Source organism: Peromyscus californicus, unplaced genomic scaffold (genome assembly GCF_007827085.1).
Source record: "Peromyscus californicus insignis strain IS unplaced genomic scaffold, ASM782708v3 Scaffold_2__1_contigs__length_46816999, whole genome shotgun sequence".
NCBI lineage: Eukaryota > Metazoa > Chordata > Mammalia > Rodentia > Cricetidae > Peromyscus > Peromyscus californicus.
The window spans coordinates 4,893,038-4,920,433 of record NW_026294540.1 but is presented as its reverse complement, the minus strand read 5'-3'; the positions used below and the strand labels follow the sequence as shown (position 1 = coordinate 4,920,433).

The window sequence follows — 27,396 nt, the reverse complement described above, 5'->3', positions numbered from 1 at the left end:
CAAAGGACTGGAGCGATGGCTCAGAGGTTAAGAGCACTGGCTGCTCTTCCAGAGGTCCTGAGTTCAATTCCCAGCAACCACATGGTGGCTCACAACCATCTGTCATGAGATCTGGTGCCCTCTTCTGGCCTGTAGGCATGCAGACAGAATGCTGTATACATAATAAATATATAAATCTTTAAAAAAAAAAAAAAAAAAAAAGAATCCAAGCAGCACCATAGAAACCATTGTTATAGGTGATTAACACAGATCAATTAGGAAAGTGGAAAAAAAAAAAAAAAGAATTCAAGCAGAGTAGTTTTAGCACCTGGTTTAGAGGAGAGCTGGGCGTGGATCTCTGCCACCCTGCCCGCTCAGGGCCATGCTCTGGCACTAGCCTGCCCACCAGGAGCACAGCTGGTGGCCAAGTCACTCCTGCACGTGCTCAGTGACTAACAGTGGTCAAGCAGCACCTCCATGTTACTACACAGGAGAATGAGCCTCCAGCAGGACAGCTGCACAAGGCCACGGGGCCAGCAAAGCCAGGATGTAACAACCGCATACCCACGGTGACTCGGCCAAGAGCCCAAGTTCCAGGACCTTCTCACGCTCCATTTTTGTTGCTGCTGCTGCTAAATCTAACAGTTATTTGTAGTAACACACAGACACGCCCTCGTGTGGCTTTAATTACAACTGAAACCAACCATGAAAAACTCCAAGAAAAAGTCAAACTAAGGAAATTTCTACGAAGAAAAGTTAGGATCTGTATGTCCAAGCACATTTACCCCAAACTAAACAGAGCTGTCTACACCAGTGGTTCTCAACTTGTGTGTGGGTCACTAACCCTTTAAGGGGTCAAATGATCTTTTCACAAGGGTTGCCTAAGACCATTGGAAAACTCAGATATTTACATTATAATTCATAACAGTAGCAAAATGACAGTTATAAGTAGCAACAAAAATAGTTTCATGGTTGGGGTCAGCACAGCACGAGGAAGCGTGTTAAGGCGTTGCAGCGTTAGGAAGGTTGAGAACCACTGCTCTCCCCAATCAATCAGTCAGAGGGAAGGAGGCAGGGTGGTGCTGATTACCTTTGTACCTCTTCTTTTCCTCCTCTGTCAGGTGTTCTGTGCGGATTTTGGTTATCACACTCACATTGTTGACCGTGTAAACCTTGAGATGTGTGTGCAAAAGAGAACAGTGATACAGGAATCAAAGCCAGCTCAAGTCCAAGAATGCTGACGCAAAATCAAGCAAATCCAGTCAACTAAAAGTGAGACCGGTCACCAACCCCCAGCCTCCCCAACCCCTGGGAACCCGGGGGATGCGGCAGCAGCTACCTGCCCTTCTCCTGTGCCCTTCTTATTGCTAAAGGGCTCAGCAGGTATCTATCCTGCACTGGGCTCCTCTTGCTCCTAACCCTGCCTCCTGTGATCCGTGGTGCTCTTTCACAGTACTGCCTTAGCCGAAGCCAGGTTCTCTAGACCTGGGAGACAGAGTGCACCACACCTTTTCTCCTGCCAGCCGTCCGTCGGGCCAGGGAGCTGTGCCGTCGTGCTGTCTGCGGGGCGGGTGTGCTGTGTGCTGGCAGCTGCCCAACAGTCTGGAGCACAGCAGCTGTTTCTAAATGCAGCATCTGAGCATGATGGAGCTGGTCTGCTCACCCAGAGGCCAGCAGAGGACCCTACAGCACCTGGCTCCCTCCATCCCCGCCCCCACCCCCGCCGTACACTAAGGAAAGTCCAGCAAACAGCTTGTCAGCTGATAAAATGCCAGATGACATGAGAGACATCCCTGTCAGTTCGCAGATGTCATGTAAGTGGGTTGGGATGCATCAGCTCTAGAAATCAACTAAAATCTAAGTAACAAAGATTCACAGAAGCTCCTTACTAAATGGTATCATCTTTAGAAAAGACAAACTGGTTAAATTTAATGTAAAAAACAGAATCAACAATCATTTTTCTTTAGGAAAGCTGTGGACCTGTTCAGGGAATGCTATCCCATTTTCTGAAAATCAGTTAAGATAAAACATCAAGCTGGGTGGTGGTGGTGCACACCTTTGATCCCAGCACTCGGGAGGCAGAAGCAGGCAGATCTCTGTGAGTTCGAGGCCAGCCTGGGCTACAGAGTGAGTTCTAAGAAAGGCATAAAGCTACACAGAGAAACCCTGCCTCGAAAAACAAAAAAACAAAAAAACCATCAAGTAGGAGACACATTGGATTATTCCCCAGGGATCTTCTCGTACAGATGCATGAGAACAATCAGAACAGATTCCTCATTGGCATAGAAGCTAAAAAGCTATATGAAATCTTATTGTAAGAGTTTCCTTTTACCTTGGCTTCGTAACCATTAACAACTTCTGCTTTATCTGTCCTCCAGCCCCAGAATCCGGATTTAGTTCTGATAAAGAGTGAACACCACAAATTTCCACATGTACAGTATGCCATTCTGAGTTCACCCCACAGCCTTTACAGTCCCCCAGCTTAAGTTAGTCAAGGACACTTGGAAATCATGGTCCCATTGTCCACAAAAGGATGCTACCAATGACAGATGGCTTAACCCTGCCCCCGCGGGACCCCCTCCCCCGCCCCCCATGGTTATCAATCAATCTGCCTCACTCCAGCAAAGGAAGCCTCCACTTCTGGCTTCTAAACAGGAACTGCCAGCTCAGGGGACAAAGGTCGTGACATCTGTGGGACAGCTATCCCAAAGAAGTAAGTGGAGATGACCAGTGTCCAAGGTCTCGCTTGCTCCAAGGAGGAATCCGGGTCAGAGCATTTATCTGGGTCATCTACTGCAGACAGGGGCGTAAGAGCCTCCATTTCCATCCAGGAATCCTCAGAAGTGAAGCCCAGAGCTCCCCACCTCTTGCGGAAAGGCAGATGGAGTAGGAAAGGCCATTAAAGCTTTCACAATGACTGGAGAGTCACGTGTCCATCAGGTCAGGTAGAGTAGAGGGGAAGGACATGAAAAGTGGCTCTTCAGCCCAGCCACTGATTCCCAGTTGGGCAGCGACTTCTGAGGTGCCCCAGGGTGTAGCTGCAGCAGTAGCATGGGCTACGTGCTTAGAAACCCAGTCACCGAAGGCTACACACTTCTGGGGGAAGATGTATTCAGGATCCAAGAACAGCCTCTAGGTTCTGATTCTTTTTCTTTTCTGTGTGCTGTTTTAAAGACAGGATGTTGCTATGTGGGCCAGGATGGTCCCAAACCAGAGAGCCTCTTGCCTCCACCTCCAAAGTGCTAGAATTACAGGCAAGAGCTTCCTGCCACTCCTGGGTGTGAATCGTTTTCAGAACACCTTGCCCCAGGAGGTACACCGCAGGAGTCGTCCAGCCCTTTGCTAGGACATCACATCCTAGCTTGGCCTGGCCAAGCGCTCTGTGTGGAGCGCTCAGAAGTCTACCCTTTGCTCTGTCTGACCGAGTGAAGTGGACACAGGAAGCTCAGAACGCTGGCTGGTAAGCCAAGTCACAAAAGCAAAATGCAGCTTTTCAATTTGATGTTTTTGGTTCCCTGTCCAATGGAATTTGGTACATCAAATCAGGGACACAATGAGTTTTATTTGTCTGTTTTAACCCATCATAAAACGAAGACCCATGGATGTTAGTTTTCCTCCTGGGTGTCTACAATCAGTGCATCAAGATCCACGCAGCCAGAGATGGAGTCCTGCAGGGACAGTGGCAAACGCTTACACTGCACAAACAAGACCAGGGACTTGGAACCACGCCCAACTGACTAAAGCACAGCCCGTGCTGTCCACCACCAGTAACAAAAGTCAAGATGCTCCTTCTAGTTAACTAGCCCATTCCTTATTTTTGCAGACATCGACGTTTTCAGCTGGGAAACCGCCGTTTCCAGACACGCAGCCTGGGGGTGCCGATGCCGCTCCCTGCCCTGCTGCATTAGTGCGCGGTGGGCCCTCCACGCTCTTCACTGTCCACACTTGCTCTCGCACAACCCTGGCTTCTGCTGCCCCTCGCCCTCAGCAGTTCTACGCTGACAGCGGTTGAATTAGAACGCTCAGTGTCAGTGTCTTGTATTTTAAACCCGGCTGCTAAGACTCCTTGCGCCTCTGTTAGCTCGGCGTGCATGGGCATCTGAAGATGACAGCAGCCAGCTTCTTCCTGACTGTCCACCTGAGACCAACACACTGAAGGCCACTTAGCGGGCACTGTGACGTGGCGACTACTACATAATTTAAAGGCAGCCCTGAACTGGCAGGGTTTTTTGTTTTGTTTTATATGGCGCAGCATAATCTTTCAGGAAAAGAGTAAAATCCCAAGTGCAACCAGCACACACCGCCTGCCAAAGCTCATCAGGGAGGGTAGTGATTTGTAAGCGTCAGTTTCCTAGCACAGACCCAGGAAAAGGACAAAAGTAAACGGTGTAACGTGGCAAAGAACCACAAGGAGAGCCACAATCACGATCGTTCACACATCTCTAAGCAGGAGTTCCCCAATCACATCCGAGTGTCATGAAGACAGAACAGTGCAGAAGCAACAGCTGTCTTGTAGAAGCAACAGCTGTCTTGTAGCACAGCCGCTGCAGCCCACTGTCAGCTCCAGGGGAGCCAGCTTGACCACATTAATACACAGTGTACCTTCGTCCTCAGTACAACGGAAGACACTCTTGTTTCCCGTCTGTACTCAGTGAACGAAAGCCAGTCCACACACCCTGGAGAAGCCACACTTCATCACAAACAATGGCTCCAACAATCCCCATGAGCAACAGGCAATGGCCACCTCAGGGTCACAGGTCTCGGGGCTGTGTTCTGAAGCTCACTTGTCTGTCGTCTCCCTTCCAGCTGAGGGAAGTGGAGGCGGGCCGCTTGCCCACAGCCACTGCTGTTAGTCCCCTGCTCTCACCATGCTGACAGGCTGTGGCAGTGACAATGGCCTCCTCCAGTCTACAGCCTCCCACTGAAGGGCCTCCCTGCCTGTAGAGGCACATGCTGAAGCCTAGAGACATCTAGCAAGATCCCACAGTCAGTCCCTAACTCTCAATGTCCCTAGCCAGGAGTCTTCAAGAACCCAGTTCCTACTTTCAAAGCAGAAGTGGCCCCCAGACACAACACAGGCTGCAGGCCCTAGCCTGGTACAGACACCCTGCTTTCATGGTTTTATTTAAACAAACAGAAAAGGGTAAGTATGTTTTAGATTTGACTAAAGAGACATCTCTCCGTTTTCTTCACCAACTGTACAATGGAAACAGAGGAAAACAATTTTAAAGAGATCAGTTAGCATATTCATGGGAGGAGAGAATGCCTAGGTCCAGAACGGTGCCCAGATTAGCTCAGGTTACAGTAAGTCGCAGGCAGTCAGATGTGACATCCTCAACAAACACCAGGGACACGCAGACTCCCACGGCAGAGACACATGACAGTTTCTACTTCCTTCATACTCCAAGTACCCTGGACATGCCCAGCATGCCGCACAGGTAGATGCTATGACCAGTGTGTCATCGGGATTAACCAGGGCACAGACCCCTCTGGAGAGCTATGCTCATAGGAACTGGAAAGAACTGAACACCCCTGAGACTCTTCTACACATTGGGCCTCATATTTGGAGATGGGGAGTCACAATACATCGTAGTAAGTATAAGTTTGACTGCCTAATGTCAATGCCAATTCTAGCTTCAGAAAACTCAAAGATCCACATTTTGGGATGAAGGAGTGTTGTGCATTCAAAACTACCAAAACAAAAACAAGATCCAGAGGACCCAGAAGACAGTGTCCACAGAAGCATACAAAGATGAGGCTTAGACACCCTGCCACAAATGATGCACACAGGACATCAGCTAGGAGTCTTATTTGGTGAGCATCAGTGATCACTCTCAACCCCACTAGCATTAAGCATACTGGAAAAGAACAAGTCCTAACCCAGTCACAACTTCAGTTACTGCAGACATGCCGTTAACGAGGGCAGGCAGGCCCCGGCCAGATGGTGAACCGGAGTCCAGATCCCTACCTTTCAAAGGCAATATTCTTGGTGTCGAGGCTGGTGTTGATGACTGGGCTTGTGAGCCGCCTCTCAACCTCCCGGCTCTTTGGCTTCATAAGGTCCAGGGTGAGGCGCTCCATTTCTTGGGAAAGGTCGAAGTGTTCAGTGGTGACCACCCTGTCGTCGTGGTTGACTTCCATCAGCTCTGCCCAGTTGTCTGTTAACAAGAGCGCCAGTGTGAGGAGGAAGCACATGGCTAGGAGACAGGGCGGCAATGCCACCCTCACCTCACCCCTCACAGCACCTACAGCACGCTTGTTTGGTCCACACCCCCCAGATGCTTGCACACCTCAGGGTGACGGGGCACACCGCCACTGAGCACCTCACCTCCAAGACCCCTGGCTGCTCACTCTCCGAGCACAGTGTTTGTCTGGTCAGCCCTCTACAACTTGTAGGAGACCCCAGAGCATCTTCCCCGAAATGGAGATTTTAAAACTAGTTTTCCAACACATTTCACCTATGACCTTTAGAAAACACTGCTACAGAGCTGACGTGAATGGTCTGTTCACCACTCTGGTGAGCAGGGCTACTTGTGCCTTCACTAGAGACTCGTGCCAGTTCTGAAGGGCATACGGAACGACAGACATTCAGGAAAGTGAGTAGCTCGCCTGTGACAGACGACTCCAACCACCACAAAGATGAAGTCTCGAACAGATAAAGAATAAAATACAAATACATGCTGATGGTTCACAATTACTGTGCTACTTACTGGACATGTGGTGCACACCATCAACCCCAGCATCAGGAGGCAGAGGTCAGCCTGGTCTACAAGGAGAGTTCCGGGCCAACCCAGGCACCACAGTGAGACCCTGTCTCAGTGACAGCAACAAAGTGACCCGGCTCTTGGCTTGGGCAGGAATTATGACAATGGAGTCACTTACCTCCTCCCTTAAATATGAAACTTCGTCTCCCTCTTATCCAGCTCATGTTCTCAAACCCCAGCAAAGTGATGTCCACGCGCAGCTTAGCACCACTCTTCCAAATGCGACAGACATCATTCGGGCAGATTCTAGAGACCAAGGGCACTGGAGGAGAGAGGCGTATTACCGAGTAAAACACAAGGGCTCAACAGAAAGCGTGAGCCAGGAACTCGGGGTTCTGACATTAGTAAACAGGGCAGAGTGGTTAGATCATGACTGGTCAAACACGACTGGACTTCCCCCTTCACACTTGTAAAGGAACTCATCCTGAGAAACAGAAATGGAAGCTGGCAAGGTGGGGCAAGCCTCTACTCATAGTACTCAAGAGGCTCAGCAGGAGTCCATTTTGAAGGTAGTCTGGGCCACACAGCAAGTTTGAGGCTAGCCAGGACAACCTAGTGAGGCCACTTTAACTAAAAACCAAAACCAAAAACATTAAGTGGCTGGAGTTCTATCCCCGTGATAGGTCAGTTGCATACACTAAGTTTTAATGCCAGCAGCACAGACAGACAGACAGACAGACAATAATTAGGAAGGAAGGCTAGAGCTGTAGTTCACTAGTAGAGTGCATGCTTAGTATGTATCAGGCCCTGGGGCTGAACTCCCAGCATTAAAAAAATAACAAAAAATATAGAAAAAAGAGCCTATTTCAACACATCAGAGAAATAGTAAACAAATTTCCCAGCAGTCTTCTTGGCCCGGACTGACCCTCCAGGGCTGAGGAGTGTGCCCATCTGGACTTCTCGCTCACACATCCAGGGCTACATGGCCACAGCTACATTATAGCCTCCATTCACAGTATATCAAGGGTCTAAACCCTAATGCTTTTTTTTTTTTTTTTCCAGAGACAGGGTTTCTCTGTGTAGCCCTGGCTGTCCTGGATCTCACTCTGTAGACCAGGCTGCCCTCAAACTCACAGAGCTTGCCTGGCTCATCTCCTGAGTGCTGAGATTAAAGGCGTGTACCACTGCCACCCGGCCCCTGCTGCTTTTTTATCAAAGCTGGAAATCCTAGTGAGAAAAGCTATAAAAACCAAATGTTAGTTCACTGGCCTACAAGAAGGAAAAGCAGATACCTATGAAAATATATTATCAATTGCCTCACAGAGTATTCTGGGGAAATACATGCACTTTGTAGAAAATTAAATTAAAAAACAAAAACACAGAGAAAGAAAACTATTCTAATATTGTCTCATTTTCCCCAGAATAACAAGTTTGAAAGAATCAAGCTAAACAACATAAGTAACAAATTGTAGTAAATCACGAAATGATAGCTTACAAACAGGCATTAAAAACTAGTAAGATGGCCGGGCAGCAGTGGCGTACGCCTTTAATCCCAGCACTCGGGAGGCAGAGCCAGGCGGATCTCTGTGAGTTCGAGGCCAGCCTGATCTACAGAGCGAGAGCCAGGACAGCCACCAAAACTATAAGGAGAAACCCTGTCTCAAAAAAACAAAACAAAACAAACAAACAAAAAAACTAGTAAGATGGCCAGGTGGCTGGGTGGAGTGGTACCCACCTAGTCCTTGCCAAAGCAAGGAGGTTACTTCAGCCCAGGGTCCAGAGGCTCTGCTTCCTAAAGAAGCTGCAGGCTTCAGCACACACTTATAATCCCTGCATGGGAGGTCAGGGGGCAGGAGGACTGACAAGAATCTGTGGCCAGTATGGGCTATAGCAACCCCTAAAAATAGTACAACCCAATCACACTAATCAAGTGGGTGTCAGGGGTACACAGTGCAAGGGGGAGACAGAAGTGTCTGTCTGCTGCATGTATACATGTTCTGGGCCAAGTCAGACACTCAAAAAGACAGACTAGAGGAAACTAAATGGGAATGCAAGTCATCTACCAGATCTGGATTTAAGACACACACACACAGACACCCCCTCCCACACACACACAGACCCCCCCCCACCACGAGCTTTTGCAAAGGAACATAAACCTACCAACAGGCTATTTAAATTTGGAAACACATAAATTCCAAGCCCACAGCCACTTACCCCAGCTGGTGAACTCCCATTTCATCTGCACATAGAAATCCGGGGCCTGAAGGGCAGACAAAGGTTTAGAATAGGTGACCCATGACACGATTACTCAGACAAGCACAGCAGGGTTAATGTGGCTTCTTCAACAATGAAGGGAGGAGAGAGAGAGAGCAACCATGAACACACTCAACCAGTCACTGGTGTCTGAACTGTTCCTCCGTCCTGATGAGAACACTTCCAGACAGCCAAGAAGGTCCAGAGGCACCCGGTGGCCGGCTCAGTGGGCAAAGGTGCCAGCAGCCAAGACTGGTGACCAAGTTCCTTCTCTGGGATCCACACAGTGATGGAAGGAGAGAGCCAACTCCCACGGGAGTCCTGTGATGCCCACATACACGCACCCCTCACCCCAAATAAGCAAATGCCACTTAAAAGAAGAAAAGAAAAGGTTAACCAAAGAACAGTGACCGGGTAGGATGGAACCAAGGTTAAACCTAACGTGGGACCAGCAAGCTCCCAGTATTAGAGAATTAAGAATGGGTGATGGCTATTCACAGCCAAGAGAAGGAATTCAGTTCTGGCTCTTCTTCGGGGAACTTGAGTGTAAGGAGTTGGACGTGCTGGGAAGTCCTTCACATCGATTGGCCAACAGTACAGAATGGCAAGGGAGGCAGACACCACATCCTCAGGAGTGGGTTCCCTTCGCTTAACCAATGTCTCAGTTTCCTCAGAAACTTTTATAATTTGGCTTTCTGAAGTGTTATGCCACCACAACATCCTTGTTTTAGGACTGTGCGTGTGTGCGTGTGTGTGTGTGTGTGTGTGTGTGTGTGTGTGTGTGTGTGTGTGCATGTGTGCCTCTCATTAATTTCTTACAGAAGGCTCTTGAAGAGCTACTTAAGAAAGCCAACTGATCATCCAAAAAGAGAGATTGCCGGGCGTAGTGTTGCATATGTTTATCCCAGTACTCAGGAGACAGAGATATGAGGGTCTCTGAGTTCGAGGCCAGCCTGGTCTACCCAGTGAGACCCTGTCCTGGGGACAGTACAGGTCACACGGTCTCCTCAGTCTCCCATTACTCTTCCCCTCCAAGGCTCTGCACTGGCCTTTGTCCCTGCAGAGCAGAAGGCAAGGAAATCTACCCTGAGTGAAAGCAGCCGAGATTTTAACTATTGGGCCAAGACAACATCCAAGGATAACTGGTAAGAAAGGAATGCTAATATATGTTCTAAGAGACATTGCTGAAACATACAACCACCAACAATAGCTTCTGGTGCCACTGAAAATGATTTACAGACTGTCTGTACCTGAAGCGTCAAACACAGAGCAATGTAACCAGTTCACTTCTAAGGGTCAATACAGGTCTTCAAAAAAAGTCTCTACATTCAATCCTAATTCTTCCCTGTCAAACAGACAACTGAAAGGCTGGTACACAGCTCAGTGGACAGAGCACATGCCTCCCAGGCCAGAAGCCCTGAACTCCATCCCAGCACTACATGAACCCGGTGTGGTGCAGCCTGGGATCCCAGCCTTGGGAGGGGGAGGTGGGAGGACAGTCAGTCACCTGGGCTGACCAGCCTGAGCTACATGGGATAACTGCTTCAGGAAAAAACAAAAACCAACAAAACACAAAGGACTGGGTTCCGCTTATAGTAGCTCTGATGAAAACACAGCGGAGCCATGTGACCTCTGCACACCCCTAACCGGACATCCGTTTTTAAAACAGCGCATCTAACTACTTCACACTGCATGGGGAGTTCTACTGTGCTTACACGAGAAAGGAGTATCTTCACAAGCTTTCTCTTAAGCTTCATAAAACTGTTCTAAAGGGTGCTCAGACAATGGCCGACGGTTGCTTTACTGACAGCCGAGTCTTCCTCCTCTCCAGACAGCCATTTTACTCAAGAATGTCCTAACTATCGCTGTGAAACCGACTTCACTAGCTAATAGTGAATTAGCTAATTAAGTCTCTTCCGTGCTTAAGCCGAGACTCTGGAACAACGAAGATGGAGTCTCCTCCGCTGCCTTCTGTCTGTTGCTGCTCGGGGCATATCACAGGTGCTCCCAAGATAGTCCCCAGACAGCAGAGGTCAGCTACAGAATGGCAGCCATCATCCCAAACTACCCTGGAGCCTAGTCACTGGTTTTTAAAGGAAGACCCCAGAGCCACAGCGCTCTCACAATGCGATTCACAAGATATCCCCAAAGCCAGTGATGGACAATGAATGAAGGAAATGGATTTGAAGCCATACCACTGGCTACAAGTGACGAGAGTGCTGAGGAGATGCAGTACACAGACCCTGGCAATGCCCACACAGCAGCTGTGCCCATCCCTATTTCTGTGAGGTCACCTCAGCACAGGGCACCCTGTGGGGACACAGGCCTAGGCAAACTGTCGGCACTATGTGGCAACAAAATACCACATTCACTATTCTTCTTTTTCCGAGACGGGGTTTCTCTGTGTAGCTTTGGAGCTCGTCCTGGAACTCACTCTGTAGCCCAGGCTGGCCTCGAACTTACAGAGATCCGCCTGGCATATTCACTACTCTTAAGGGAGACAGACACACAAGGCCGTGGGGCTGTCTCCCGCTATAATGGCAGTGTCTGGCTCAGAGGAAGGCATGCGCAGCCTTACGGTTACCTCAAGAATTTTGTGTAGCAGCTCAGGTACACCTTCGAGGGCCATGGATGTGTTATGGTAGTCTCGGTGTTGCAGGACTGTGTAGACCATCTCGGGATCACCTGTGCTCACAGCTTCATGTAGAACTAAAAACAAAAGGGCAAAACTGAATCAGGAAGCATCCTCATGTTCTCTGACAGATTCCTGTGCCAGCATGAAGAGCTATCTGTGGAGCTCAATATGTGCCTCAGAGAGGCAGAGGACTGAAGCTGGAGTTGATGAGGCATGGCCATGACTTCTGATAACTAACTCATCACTTCATGAAGGAAAACACAGCACACTTACTGGCCTGATCACACCCCCTCATGCACTCACACTGCCGTGACTACACTTAGCTCCGGCAGGTAGGACTCACCTGCACATACAAGTGTCCTTGCTTGGCCCACACAAGACTATTGTCTCTAATAGTAAGAGGGTGTCCAAACAGCGAACACCAAGAGGCTACTTGTGGCATTCATATCTTTGATTTCACCTACACTGTGGGCCTCAATGCAGTCCCTACCATACCAGGGTAAAACTGGCATCACTGACAGATGCCAGAAGGGCCATTTCTGGGAGAGGAGTCACCCTCCACCGAGGGTTCAAGACTGTGAGAATCAAGCTTCCTGGATTCATGTTGTCATCATGCCCAGCTGACAGAGAGGAAAATTACCACTGAGACTATTCATTTGCAGCTAGAAAAATGGAGATGAATGCTTGGGTAATATGTATACTTGCCTGTCCATCCCTGGCCATTTTCTTTGGTCACATCTGCTTTATGTCGCAGCAACACTCGAGCAGATTCCAAATGCCCCAAAGAAACCGCAAGGTGCAGTAATGTCCGGCCCCGAGGGTCCAGAGCTTCTGCATTCTGTGAAAATCAAACAATGCATTCATATATTGGACATATATAAAGAGCACGAAAATCACACACTGGACCTCCATAGAGAGCATGAAAATCACACACTGGTCATATATAGAGAGCATGAACATATATAACACATATGACGAGCATGAACAGGCACTTGTGAACCTCACCAAGTGTAGAAAACAGAACACATCACGCACACACTTCAGCAATAGATGCTACAAGGTGTGTGTGTGCATGTGAGCACTGGTCAAACATGAACTTGGCACCAGAAACAAAGGAGATGGCCAGTGAGTTGGTTAGGTTTCATTATTGTTTGAAACAGGTTCTCAGGCAGCCAAGACTGGCCTGGAGCTCCTCCTCCTCATCCTGCCTCCACCCCCACGTGCTGGGGTTTCAGGAGGACACCATCACAGTGCCCAAGTTCTTTTTTTGTTTTAGCTAATTTTTTAAACAGTGAGTTCCTGTTTCTATAGAGTTATGGGCCTAATAAACAAACAAGACTCTAGGCCTCATGGCTTCCACCATAAACCATAATCTTCAGCACCATTCAAGTGAAACCTAAAGAGGCCAGGGCTGTCAGGAAGAACAACTGTCCACCAAGGGTGGCGACTTCAAGCACGGGCCAGCATTCGCGTTCAGAACAGGAAGTGCAGGCCTGCGGTCAAAACTGAAAGCACGGGACATCAGCTGGGTCCCATCGGGATTTCAGTCCCGAGCCGGGCTGCTACAAAGCCTTCTCTGAGGTTGTGTGCTGAGTTCCAAACGGCCAGAAGGAGCACACAGCAGCAGCTGAGGTCTCTCTCAGTAACTGTGAGTGAGCCCCGTCAGGCACGTCTGTGGACACACGTGTGGAGAAATGGGAGACGACACACAGCACACACGCAGGGTCTGCGGTCTCCTTTCCTACTGTGCTCTCAGAGCTCTCCTCTGGAGCGCTGGAGCCAAGTGGACGAGTCTGGTGTGGTGTCAGTGTCCCGGCCTGCCTGCATGGCACAGCTCGGCACAGCTCGGCACAGCTCGGCAAGTTCTTCCCAGGACGCAGTGAACTGCTGCGGACTGAGGGAACAAGAGCTTTCTAAAGGATGAACATCCTCGGCAAAGGTGAGCTGCCTTGAACCACAGCTGTTCGGGTAAACTGTCGTCTCCAGCAAATGCCTCACAGGCTGCTAAGGAAAGGAAGGAATGTGAGTGAGACTGAGGGTTAACGGCCACGAGCTGACAGTTACGCAACCTCCTGTTCTGCAAAATTACATCACAGCTTTTGTGCAATGAAGATAAGAACTGTTATCGAGGAAAAGAAGTGGGAAGCAGTGTGCTTGCTGAACCGGAGGTCCCCGGGCCAATCCCAGGCCTCGGCACTCTCCCAGGTGCTAAAATAAGATACCCCCTCCCCCTTTTTCATGGGGTATAGGTCCCAGTAAACCTGTGAGAGCCTGAAGCTAAGTACAGTATGAACCCCATAAATGCACTGTGCTTTTCCTACACATATATTCATACAATAAGATGAAGCATTTTCACAAAGCAGGGTGGCCCATACCTTTAACCACAGCACCCTGGAGGCAAGGGTATGTGAATCTCTCTGTGTTCAAGGCCAGTTTAGTCTACAAGGCAATTTCCAGGCCCGCAGGGCTGCACAGTGAGACCCTGTCTAAAAAATTAATCCATTAAGCTGTCTCCTCTTTGCACTGAAAGGACCAGCTTTAGCTTCCCCGTTGGCACATCCCAGTTGCTAATATCGTCTTGTACTTTGGGGACAGTAGTACAGTAAGAGGCGTTTGAGCACCAGCATGGTGATGGCTCTCCACCTGCAGAGCTGCTCCGCCCAGTGGCTGCGTGGGGACTGATGGTGAGCAGCACACAACTGTGTGGGCTTGCTGGACAAGGGTGACCCGTGCCAGCAGCAGGACTGGGTGCTCAGCAGGGATTTCATTACTCCACGCGGAGCAGAGCAGCACACAACTGGAAAGGGCTGAGTGCTCTCTGGAATTTCCCGCTCAGGAGGTGCGGACCGTGGTTGATCACGGGGACTCTGCTTTCACTTCTGTTGCTGTGGTGAAATACCCGGACAAAAGAGCAGTTTACCAGGGAGGTTTCTTTGGCTCACAATTCCAGGGCACCAGCCATCGCTCTGGGAAAGCTACAATGGCAGAAGTTTGAGACCGCGGGTCACATCACATACGAGTCAAGAGCAGAGAGAAACACATACATGCATGCTCACTTGCCAGTTCTCAGCTTCGTTTCTCCACTCTTTTTTTTAAAAAAGACTTATTTATTTTATTTTATGTATACAGTGTTCTATCTGCATGCACACCTTTATCCCAGAAGAGGGCATCAGATCCCACTATAGATGGTTGTGAGCCACCATGTGGTTGCTGGGAATTGAACTCAGGACCTCTGGAAGAACAGCCAGTGCTCTAAACTGCTGAGCCATCTCTCCAGCTCCAATTTCTGTACTCTCAGCACATTTTAGAACCCCCTTCACAGGGAATGGTGCCACCCACAATGGGCTGAGTCTTCCCACATCAACTAAGCCAATTAAGCCAATCCCTATAGACAGACCCACTGGCTAACCCAGCGTAGACACTCCCTCCGATTCTCTTCCCAGGTGATTCTAGGTTGTGTCAGGTTGACAGAAAGGAAAGCCCTGAAAACGGGAGACCACTGTACCATCATGTCTCCATCTACAGTCCACACCCATCCCTCCCAGGTTCCCTAGACTTCACCAAGGGTATGGCTAGTCCACTGTACCAAAGAGATTGAAACTATAAAACAAAACAGGGTCTAAGTATTGTATTTCTTAGCTCCTGCCATCCTAATCTCTAACTTGTATTAAATAACTCTTTTCCTAAAAGTAGCAGGACTATGAACTTGTGAAGCTGGAACACAGTTGAAGCTTAACAGTGAGGAAGTAATTAGCAAACTCATTAGCTTCCCTCCCCTCCATTACATACACTCCGTCCTCAAGTGCAGTCTAAGCCTGGCGCAGGCTCAGCACACTGCAGTCAGTCACACAGGCCGGGCTTCACAGCTTTTACCGTGTTTACCATAGAAAGGGAACTAATCCTTACTCCTCCACACCCAGAAACCGAGAAGCATGGACTGAGGCTGCAGACGGCACTCACCTCTTGGGCAGTTATCTCAGACATGATATAAAACAAAAGACCCAGCCCACTAAGCTAGCTTCCTTCTGTCCCTAAACCACAGAAAGACACATTCCGGCATCACATTTTGCATGGCTGATGAGAATTCTTCGGGCTTACCAGGCCTCCCTTTCCAACCTGGAATGAGAAAGGCACGAAGAACTCCCCCAACCCCCCCACCCCAACCCTTGTCGACACTATGGTGACAATGTGATTTGAAAACTATGGGAGACTAGAGATGAGAGAGAAATAAGGAGCTCTCAAACCAACAAAGCCAAAGGTCCCTAAAGTCCTCCACTGCACTGACAGATGCTAAGAAAAAGCTCTGGGTTAGTAAAATCAAGAATGAACGCATGCATCTCGGCATGTGGGAGCACTTCCCACACAAGCTCACCTCCTGAGCGCTGTCCCCAGAGCCCAGGTCAGGAGATGGGCTGGAGAGGTGACTCTGCAGATAAAAGCTCCCGCTGCTCTTGCAGAGGGCTCACAGAGGGAGGGAGCTCACAACCACCTCTAACTCTAGTTCCAGGGGAATCTGCACCCTCTTCTGGCCTTTCTGAGCATCTGCACTCACATGAAATACACTCCTACAGAAAAACACAAGGTAACATACTTAAAATGTAAAGAAATAAAAGCATCTCTACTCATAGGATGATGTACACAGAAAATCCCAAGGAGTACACTACAAAACTAACACTAAATGCATTTAGCATTCACATACTCATCAATGTTGCAAGATAAAAGATCAAGGTATAGCCACGGTGATGGTACACACCTTTAATCCCAGCACTCAGGAGATAGAGGCAGGTATATCTATCTCTATGAGTTTGAGGCCAGCCTGGTCTACAGAGCCAGTTCTAGGACACAAAAACCTTGTCTCAAAAAACAAACAAACAAACAAAGCAACCAAAGAAAAACCGAACCAAAACAAAGAGATCACGGTATAAAACAAAGCCAACTGCATTTCTATACACTTGCAAAAAACAAACAAACAGAAAACCTTAGGAAAACAATGCTTCGTAAAACAGCATCAAAAACAATGAAAAACACTTGAAGGAAAAAATGAAAATAAAGACAAAGCTCACACTCTGAAGGGTCTGAAGAACCACTGAAAGAATTTTTAAAGAATTTAAAGAAACAGCACAGCTGATGCTCACGGTTCAGAAGACTAGCTAGAGACAACCCTATGCTGAACTACGGTAGACTCAATGCAATGCCCAGCAAAATCCCAGCAGGCTTTTGTAGAAACTGACAAACTGATTCTCAATTATATGGAAATGCACAAAACCCAGAGTCATCAGTATCACAAGAAGAGTCAGGGGCTAGAGAGAAGGCTCAGCAGTCAGGAGCACCAGCTGGGTGCAATTCCCTGCAGCCACAGCAAAAACTTACAGCTACCCATAACTCCACGGGATTCAACACTCTCTTCTTATCTCTGAGGGCAGGAGGCACACACATTGCGCACAGATATACATGTAGCCAAAACACCCATATACTAAACTAATTTTTTGAAAGAGAAAAGCCAAGTTCAAGGACATCCATTTTACAATTTCAAAACATATTACACAAAAAACAGGACAGTGTGGTACTGCCATGAGGACAAACATCCCGTCACGAGGATAAAATTTAGACCCCTGAAATAAACACCTGTTTTTTTTTTTAAAGATTTGTGTTGTTGTTTGTGACAAGGTCTCACCTGTCCAGGATGGCCTGGACTTGGTATGTATGTGAAGACCACCTGGGGATCCTCAGACTCCTGCCTCCATGCCCTATGTCTGCATTATAGCAGGCACCATCCAATTCAGTAAAAGTTCAACAAAGGCGCCAAAATAATTCACTGAGAAAGGAATATTCCTTTAGATGAGCATGCTACTCACACTTAGACCCAGAACTGAGGGTAGAAGCAGGAGGTTCAGAATTTCAAGGCTACCAAAGGCTACACAGCACATTTCAGATGAGCCAAAAAAAAAAAAAAAAAAAAAAAAAAAAAGCCAGACAGGTAGCACATGCCTTTCTTTGTGAGTTCGAGGCCAGCCTAGTCTACACAGCAAGTTCCAAGACAGCCAGAGCTACACAGAGAAAATTTGTCTCAAAGGAAAAAAAAAAACGAAAGAAAGAAAGAAAAAAAGAAAAGTGCAATCTCTCTGAAAATCAGAAATTGCTCAGAAAGTTAGAGTGACCATATTATAAATGAACAGGATACAGTCTATCAATGCAAAAGAATTGCTTTCATCATAAAAATGGAGAACTAGCCAGGCGGTGGTGGCTCATGCCTTTAATCCCAGCACTTGGGAGGCAGAGGCAGGCAGATCTCTGTGAGTTCGAGGCCAGCCTGGTCTACAGAGTGAGAGCCAGGACAGGTGCAAAGCTACACAGAGAAATCCTGTCTCGAAAAACCAAAAAAAAAAAAAAAAATTAAAATTAAAAATAAAAATGGAGAACTGATGCACGCTGTCAATCATCATGCTAGACACAAAGGACCACAGGCTGCACAAGTCTGATCATGTGCAACCCCCGGATGAGACAGATGTACCAAGACAGGAACTGCGCTAGCTGCCTCGACTGAAGGGTTAGGGGGGAGTGAAGAGCAGATGCTAAGAATATACGGATCCTTTTTTATTTCTTTCTTCTTTTTAAAAATAATCTGAATACTTTTTTTAGAATTTCAAGTGTTAACAGGTTAAAAACAAAACCCACGTTTGGATTTTGTTAGAACTAGCACGTTGAAGGGGTCGGGCTGAGGCAAGCAGACCAGGTCACTGCTCCACTGCTTGGTGACTGACAGTGGCACAGGTGACATGTGGCACTTGGCTAATGGGAGAGGACATACTAAAAACCTCCAGCTAGGACACCTGAGATGGAGAGTGTGCTGTGTGAGCTGCTTTTCTGCTGCTGTGAGAACAGTACCGTGATCACGGCAAGTGAAATGAAAGCGTTTATTTGGCTCACAGCTCCAGAGGGTTAAGAGTCCACTACAGTAGGTAGTCATGGTGGTGGAGCAGGAAGCTCTAACTCACACCCCAATCCTACACACAAAGCAGAGAGTGAGGATACACACACACACACACACACACACACACACACACACACACACACACAAGTCATATAGATATGTGTGTGATCTCAAAGTACCCCTCCAAGTACTATACTTCCTCCAGTAAGGTTGCACCACCGAAACCCCCCAGAGACACCACTCGCTGGGACCAGGTACAAAAATACAATTGGTTCAAACCACCAGAGATAGATTTATGGTAAGCGAACTGTGTGTCAATAAAGAAGTCGGAAAAACCATGTGTGTTTATATGTGCCACATAAGACTAATCTACCATCGATAAACCATTTCATTGCCTGACAAGTTGCTTCAATTTTCCTGAGCTTGGGTTTGCCCCCTTGGAAAGGTCCCCACCTCACAGCTCTCACAGCTGGCACTCCGAGTGGGTTCCTCGGAGCAGCCACCCACTGTGGAGGTTCAGATCACTTGTCATGCTCCCTGAGAGATGACTGAGAGATGACGGCTGTTTCATGAGTTACTCCGGAGCTTGGCACTGCCAGCTACCAGCAGCTCAGAGAGAGAGGATGGGCTTTCAGAATTCAATCAACTCTGATCCTTGACATTTTGACTCAAAGTCCCTGCTCTCCTTTGAGTCTGGAATGAAGTCAAGGAGAAGGTTCCCACATCGCCTTTGTGCTTGCGTGCTAATTCCCCTTTCCTCGTACACCAGCCTTCCTCACCGCCCTGCCGTCAGAGTGGCTGACTTGAGGGCCGGCTGCAGACAGCCTGGGCCCCAGCTCCAGCTTCCCCACTGGCTTCCGGGAATCCTCAACATCTCTGCCACCTAGGCCCGGGGCAATGACTACCTGAGGCCTCCAACAGAAGGGTGCAGCACACCGCCCACCCTCACCCCTCTCCTCTCTGACCGCCCTGGGCCTCTGTGACTGTGGCTCCTGCCTCAAGTCAGATGGGAAAAGGTTTAAGCCCCGGAGGTTCTGTGAACTTGAGTTCACCAAGGAGGAGCGCCAGAGAGCCTGCAGGTGTTTCATCTGAGGTGGCTCACACTGGCCTCCGGACAAAGGACACTGACTAGAATGTGTGCCCAGTGACCTCCCCCGGGCTGCCACAGGCCTCCAACAGGCTCCAGGGATGACTGCTGTCTGGAACATTCTCTTCCCTTCCCGCGCTGTGCTTCAGCTGCTAGCTTCAGAAAAGTGCTCTACCTGCCGCTCTCCCGCCGACTGGGTCCCAGGGTTCCTGGGCTCGGATGCGTGCACTCCCCTTTGCCTTCGTCCCTGGAAGTGTTCACTCACTCTCTAGCATCAGTGGAGAGTTCCAAAGACCCCCTGGCCACACGACAGCCGAACACAGACACTTTCACCTATGGCCACCAACCTCAAAGCCCCACCGACCATTAAAGAGCCGAGGGGTGAGAGGCACCGTGGTGCCCTTCTGAGGCCTGAGATGCTCCCTGTTGGCCAAGTCACACCAGTGCTAGCTGCCAGCGACACTCGAAGCTGCCGAGACCTGATGTCTTGGTCTGGATAAACTCAACTCTTTTGTGCTGCAGTAGGTCCTGGAACAAAACACAGTCGTGCTGTGCCAGCTTCCAGCCCCACTCGGGTGCCGGAAGACTGAAGGAGTGGACCGCGAAACGCAACGGTGCGGCACAGCAAGGCAAGCGGCAGTTCATTGTCGAGGTGACGGGAATTCTTTGTTTTTACCTTTGCAGCCAACTCCCAACTCCTGTAGGAAAACTGGAATATGCATAGAACAGCTAAATCCCCCAGGTTCGGGAACTCGGTGGCTATTGCTGGGTCTGCTCAGGGGCATTGCGCCCATTTACTGTACACCAGAGGTTAGTTAGATCTATTGCTGTCCTTAGATCCCCTGAGGGAGAGGCAGGCTCCCTGAGTGGTGAGCAGAGGTTAGGAAGACAGGTTTGAAGCCAGGCGTGACGGAATACCTCTCCAATCCCAGCTCAGGAGGCTGAGGCCGGAAGAGTGCAGAGGGCAGGAGGTACTTACTGCACAGGAAGCCTTGTCTCAAAGAACCACACAAAGCAGGCGCTGGGAAGGAGGCTCAGTGAGTAAGGTGCTCGCTGTGCAAGCATCAGGACCTGAGGTCAGATCCCCACTGCCCATGTAAAAGCCAGGCATGGCACACACCTGTCACCCCCCCCCCCCCCCCCCCACACACACACACTAAGGACACAGAGACAGGAGACAGGAGCATCCTGAGGGTTCACTGGCCAGCCAGTCTAGCAGAAAGCAGGAGCTCCAGTTCAGTGATAAACCCTGTCTCAAAAAGATCAGAGAAATGATTGAGGAAGACATCTCAACACCAACCTCTACCCTCCCCCTGCACCCTCACAGGCAAGCACACCAGGAACACACATGTACCACACAACACATACAGCACCAACCAGGAACACGTGTGTACCACACAACACATACAGCACCAACCAGGAACACACATGTACCACACAACACATACAGCACCAACCAGGAACACATGTGTACCACACAACACATACAGCACCAACCAGGAACACATGTGTACCACACAACACATACAGCACCAATCAGGAACACACATGTGCCACACAACACATACAGCACCAACCAGGAACACACGTGTACCACACAAACACATACAGCACCAACCAGGAACACACGTGTACCACACAAACACATACAGCATCAACCAGGAACACACGTGTACCACACAAACACATACAGCACCAAGGAGAAAAAACCCAAGAGTACAAAATTTTGCTTTTGATTTCTCTTCTATGTTTGTCCTTCTCTCCAGAGGGGAGGGGGATAAGGAGGGAAGGAAAGAGACAGATTCAGACAGAGCACAACTCTCCTCTCAGGCTTCAAATTGTGGCTCACACACAAGCTAAGCATGCAAGTGAGCTGCTGCTCTTCAGAGCTCTAGGAAAGGAGGCACAGTGACAGCTTCCTCAGAGAGCTGGCGGATCTAAGTCAAAGACTCCGGGGACCCAGAGATGGCTCCGTGGGTAAAGGCAACTGCCACCAAGCCTGAAGAGCTGACTCTGACTCTGGGACCCACAGTGGAAGAGGAGAAGTGCATTTGTGCTCCTGTGTACGTTGTATCCCCCTTCCCTGGAACACACACACACACAATTCAAATATAAAAATATTTAAGATTGCATTTAAAAATACTTTAGCAGAAGCTGGGCAAATGGCTCATGTCTTTAATTCCACCACTCAGAAGACTGAGTGAGGCAGGAAGATGGCCATGAATTCAAAGCCAGCCTAAGCTACATAGTTAAGTTCCACCAAGCAACAAACCAACCAGTCACTTCAGCCCAGCACTCAGCAGGAGCAAGCTGCCTTCCAGGGTCCACGCCCACCTTCACAGGTGACAGTTCACCCAGGACAGGTCACATGCCCAGACACACGACTGAGTCAGCATTAGTACTGACCATTAAGGTAGCTATGTCATAATCAACAAGAAATCTGGATAAACACGAAGCAACACGTATCTCCTGCCATGTTTGGTACTGAAGGGTATTTTAGTGATATCGATTATCTTGACCCCAAACCAGTTCTATAATCTGTAGGGACAAAAGCAAACTGAAAGTGTAAGATGCCCCTTATCCAAAACAGTGAAGATTTTCACAACAGTGATGGCAGAGCACAGGGCCACACGGCTGCTCTGTCTCTGCCACTTCAGTAGCCAAACTTCAAGGCTGCAGCTGGACTGTACAGTATGACAGTCAAGATGTCCATGCCAAGGTCCTCTCCCTACAGCAAGAGCTATAATATGAAATGGCCATTGTTACAAGAGCAACATCAAACCAGAGAATCAGCAAGTATGAGCGTTCTTTCTCAGCCTTGAAGTCAAGGGCAGGAAAGACCTGAAGTTTTCTCCCACAAAATCTATTGCAAGATTGTAATTCCGGGCACTGCCAAGCCTCTGATCCCAGTATGTAGGGAGCGGGGGTGGGGTGGTATCATCCAGAGGGTTTGAGGCCAGCCTGGGCTACACAGATGACTTGCAGGCTACAGTGACACCCTGTCTCAAAACAAAAATAAAATCTTTGGATTCCTAAATCGTAATCACAAAGGCCCTTAAGGGTTGCCACCGTCAGAGACAGAACTTTCAATGGAGGCCTTTACCAGAGTTGGCACCTCAGCGCTTGGCCACGCTGAGCCCAGGGACCAAGGTGAAGCTCTTACTTTCGCAGACGGCTCTTTCTCTTTGATGAGTGGAAGTCCGGGGGTTGATGATGATGAACCCTTTCATCATACAGGATTTTAATTCTGTGACGTTCTCTGCACTCATAACTGCACAAGCTGAGAACCACAGTCTCCAGGGAAACCAGCCCCGAGGACTGGGCCCAGAGCCTTCCCCAGGCCTTCCCAGCACTGAGCTATACACCCCAACATCTCTTCTGTATTTTTTCTTCTAATTTTTATTTTGAGACAGAGTCTAACTTGCCCATACTAGCCTTGAACTTGTAATTCTTCTGCCTCAGCTTCCATTATAGGTGTGGGCCACTATGCCTAGTCAAAACTGGCTCCTTTTTGAAATGTCCAGGAAGAGATTTGGGGAGAGACCTAAGATAAGAAGGTCTCTGAGCTGTGTCTAATAGAAAGAGAATTCTATCAGCAGGTATACTGAGATGCTTGGCAATGAATCATTCTCTCTGGGGGCATGTGTCATTATCTCTTTAACTCTTAAATAGTTACTGTGTCATCTAATTAAGAACAATGACTCTTACAAAACCGTGTTCTGTCTGGCTATCCCCCGCCCCACGCTGAGGATGAAACCCAGGGCCTCCCACACAATAGACAAGTGCTGTACCACTGAGCTTTCTTATTTATTTTCAGACAGGCTCTCACTAAATTGCCCAGCCTAGCCTCCAACTCCAGTCTTCCTGCTTCAACCTCCTGGGAGCTGTGGGTTCCTGGTGTAAACCACCACACCTGCCAGGGATTCCTTTTTTTAAAATGGAAAAAAGTGAGTTCTGACTCTTCTCGGGTGCCCATACAACTTAAAATACATATGGCAAGCTGCAAAGGAACACTTAGAACTGTTTAAACAGCAGGCTATGGAGTGTGCCCAGTGTTTACCAACCAGAAGAACCAAAGGTTCTTGACAATTACAGAGTCGATGTTAAGTCATTCAAAAGCAGGCCTTTAACACACCGGATAAGAGGAACAGTAACAATCACGCCCGATTTCAGGAGTAATTGTACATCCTTATCTTATTTGCTAATTGTTAGTATGGAACTCGAGGGCACCAATACCTACTAAAATTGCTGCAGTGCCATTAATGCCATTAATGCCAGGTGGTGGCTCAGCATTCAAGAGGCTACCTCCCAAGTTAGGGGCCAGCCTGGGCTACCTAGTGAACTCCAGGCTAAGCAAAGCAACACAGTGAGACTCTGTCTCAAAAAAAATAATAATAAATAAAAAGGAAAAGGAAAGAAAAACCAAGAAACCCAAACAACAAAATAAGAATATACATATAAGGCAAACGTTCTTAGCCAAGGCACTATTGACATCTGGAGTCATATAAACTCTCTGTTGTGGGTGGGTGGCTACCTTGAACACTGTAGGGCACAGCAGGGACCCTGGCCTCCACCCAACTAGATGCTAACAGCACCCACCTCCCAAGTATAACAACTAAAAATGTCTCCTTGCACTGTCAAATGATCCCCATTGTCTCCAATTGAGAATCGCTGATTTTGAGAGATGGCAATTTTTTTTTTTTTTTTTAAAGAAAAGCACTTCAGAACAGAGAGGGGTCCCAAGGGGTCTGAGCACCAGAGAGTCTTGAACTTTCCACCAGTCGTCCTGGGAAGCTCGTTAAATTCTGATTCGTAGGCCCAGCCCCAGAACCATCAATCTAGACAAGTACTGGGTTTTCCCTCATCACCGCCAACATCCTCACCCTATGGGTACGGTAAAGTGGGCCCCGGAACGTAACTGCTTTGCCCAAGGTCACCGTGGAGTTAGAACCTGGCCTCCGAGGCCAACCAAGGTCTTCCCCAGCACAAGGGTGGGTGAAATAAGGGGTGTGTGTGTATGTGTGTGCGCTGCTCTTCCGCCTTCAAGGCCATAAAGCTTAAAAGGTGCATTCTGAGGCCAGCCAGCCTGAGATAAAAGATCCCGACTTGGTACTCATTAGCCTGGTGGCCTTGCGCAAGGCAAGTAGGCTCCAGGGTCTCTCGGTTTCCTTCCCTGTCAAGTGGAATTACAAGCATTCATTCCTAGCGACATTGGAAAAGGGATCCTGTACCAAAAGCCCTCGGCATAGGGCCCGGTCTACAGGAATCGCTCGATGCGGGTCCTAGCGGGACCCGCCAAGCTCAAGGGTCGAGCGGGGGTCGGGAGGGGAACCGACCCCGGCTCCGCGCCGCGCACCTCACCTGGTCCCGCAGCTCCTTCTCCAGCTGCCGGTAGTCGTTGTTCCAGACCAGGAGGTGCAGCGGGAAGCGGCCGCTGGCGTCGCGGGCCGAGGACATGGCGAGGAGGCCGAGGCCCGGGCCTGACCGCCCGCCCGCCTGCCTGCCTGCCTGCCTGCCACCAGCCTCGACCCGATGGGGTCTCGGGGGGCCCGCTCGACTGGCCGGAGAGCGAGGGGAGGAGAGCGGCGAGCGGGCGAGTACGGGGCGCGGCGGGCGGCGCGGGCCTCCGAGGCCGGAGCGGGCGGCGCTGGAGGCCCCGGGGTCGCGGGCCGGGCTAGGGACCGGCTCGGGGACCCGCTCGGCCGCGCCCACCCCGCGCCCCGCGCACTCGCGCCCGCGCTGACAGCTCGCGCACCGACTGCTGCGGCCCGAACCGCCCCGAACAGGGAAGTGCGCGGGCCGTGCCACCGAGCGCCGCGGCGAGGGGGGGGGACGCGGCCCCGCGACCGACCCGAGCCCCGCTCCGTTTCGTCCCGCCGCACCCCCCACGCCGGGACACACGACGATCGGAGTTATGTGGAACCGCGGGAACCCCGCCGGGAAGCCAGAGAGCCCCACGCGAAAATTTCAGGATGCGCGCTCCCCCCGACGCCCTCCCCCCCCCGCCCCAGCCCTCCCCAGTGGTTCGCTCCACAACTGGGCCCCTTCCATTGGCTCCGCAGCCCGGGGGGGGGGGGGGTGCGAGCGGAGGCCTGGAGCAAACCATCTGGCTGGTGCCTTCCACGATGGGTCAGAAGCCATTTTGGAAGTGGGCAACACGAAATCGGTTTTTTTCACGGAAGAACTGTACCCTGGAGAGGTGGCCCCGGTTACCCTCATGATAACGGGGTGGTTGTGTCTCTGGGCTAATACACTTTGAATCTGAACCGGGTGGTTCTCTGTGGGGAGGTTATCCGATGCTTTGTAGGAGGGTGAGCGCTGCCTATTCGATGCCATCAGCACTCTCCCCAAAACTGTCTCCAGACGTTGGCAGTTATCCCCTGGAGGAGAACAATCGCCCAGTTGAAAACCACTATTTTTGTCTGGATTCCCAAACTCGGCTCTAACTCAAAGTACTTACCGTGAGGGTTTATCCCGCATCAGTCTCATTAACCTAGCCATTCAGATTTAGTGGCCCAAAGGACTTAGAGAGTATCCAGGTGGGCCCATAATATGCACAAGTAAAATTCATCCTCTGGGTTGCGACTCCCAGGCTCTGTATCTTCTTGACACCACGAAGAACCACGTGTTGTGTCTGCCCAGATGTTCACAACTGCCACGACGAAGTAGTCCAGTGCAACACGCAAGCATTCCCTCTTCAAGCCTCCTGGCTTTTGACATACATCCAGCTTTTCAGATGAGCGCAAGGGCCGGTCAAGGGTTCTCACCGACCTAGTCCATTTTCCTCGGGGGTGGCGTCCTTGACGACTGAGGGGAGCTAAGACGGGATTCGTAACATCAAGATGGTACCTAAAATCTTTAATGGAGGAGTGTGGTAAACCATCAAACATCACGCTGGAGAGATGGACATGACCCGTGCTTCTGGGAATGACTAAAGGAACTTAGCTGTTGTCCCCGGGAGATTATATGTTTAGAGTTTTTGTCGCAAAGGTTTGCTTCTTCCTCTGGCACTCATGAGTACTGGCTCGAGGAATCACTTCCCGAAAGGCAGAGCCCGAACGCCAGAGTATTTAGAGACAAGGTAAAGGATGCTCAGGCAGACCTCTGCCCTCATTCAACATGGCGATAAGGAAGCGTGCCCTTTCCGGTCACATGACCCCCCGCCGGGCTCCGCAGGACGTCTCCCCCCGCGCATGCGCAGTGTGCCGGGGCTGCTAAGGCGCTGAGGGGGAGAGGCGCCGCCAGCGCCGCCCGGGGACCCGTTAGAGCGGAAGCGCAGCCGCCGCCTCTGCCGTCGCGGGGTTCCCGGCAGGTGAAGCGGGAGCCATGTCGAAGCGGCTCCGGAGCAGCGACGTGTGCGCCGACTGCAGCGGGCCGGGTGAGTGACGCCGGCGGGGCCCGCTCGCCGCGCTCTCGGGGGCCGGGACCCCTGGCGGGGCGGTCCCCCGCGGGGCGGGAGGGTGACTGCGGCCCAGCCACGCCGACCACCCCCCCACACACACACCCCGGGCCGCCGGGGCGCGAGCCGCTCCCGGGCCTGTCAGCCCTGCGGCCCGGCCGAGGACCGAGGCGACGGGCCCCGGGACGGGACCGGACCGGACCGGACGGGGCGGGAAGAGCTCGGCAGCCCCGGAAAGCCGGTGACAGGAGTCGGACGCGGGCGGCCCGAGGCTGCAGGTGTTTCCCCTTCCCGGTCCCCCCCCCCCCCGCCCCGCCCCGCCCGTGCGTGTGCGCGACCGCTCGGCTGCGCTGCCCGCCGGGGCCCCGAGTGGAGGATCGCCCTGCGCCCGGCAGCCGCTCCCGGGGG

General features: G+C 50.3%; 2 protein-coding genes across 9 annotated transcripts in view; one reads left to right on the top strand and one right to left on the bottom strand.

Annotated features, from left to right (window-relative positions):
- Ankrd13a (ankyrin repeat domain 13A) overlaps nt 1-25,164 on the bottom strand; it is a 32,621-nt gene extending 7,457 nt beyond the window's left edge. For both annotated transcript variants that reach the window (XM_052755094.1, XM_052755095.1), the window contains exons 1-8: nt 24,951-25,164; nt 12,277-12,409; nt 11,521-11,645; nt 8,898-8,943; nt 6,862-7,005; nt 5,948-6,137; nt 2,312-2,378; nt 1,070-1,151 (exon numbers count right to left, since the gene is read on the bottom strand). In XM_052755094.1, coding sequence (XP_052611054.1) covers nt 1,070-1,151; nt 2,312-2,378; nt 5,948-6,137; nt 6,862-7,005; nt 8,898-8,943; nt 11,521-11,645; nt 12,277-12,409; nt 24,951-25,046 — 883 coding nt within the window. In that variant the 5' untranslated portion in view covers nt 25,047-25,164. The remainder of the gene's footprint in view (nt 1-1,069; nt 1,152-2,311; nt 2,379-5,947; nt 6,138-6,861; nt 7,006-8,897; nt 8,944-11,520; nt 11,646-12,276; nt 12,410-24,950) is intronic.
- Nucleotides 25,165-26,793: 1,629 nt separating this feature from the next.
- Nucleotides 26,794-27,396, top strand: part of Git2 (GIT ArfGAP 2) — a 53,807-nt gene continuing 53,204 nt past the window's right edge. For 4 of the 7 annotated variants that reach the window (XM_052755091.1, XM_052755092.1, XM_052755090.1 and 1 more), the window contains exon 1: nt 26,795-26,967. In XM_052755091.1, the coding sequence (XP_052611051.1) occupies nt 26,916-26,967 (52 nt within the window). In that variant the 5' untranslated portion in view covers nt 26,795-26,915. Of the gene's footprint in view, nt 26,968-27,396 lie in introns of all 7 variants that reach the window. The other 3 variants (XM_052755087.1, XM_052755088.1, XM_052755086.1) reach the window with 1 other exon arrangement.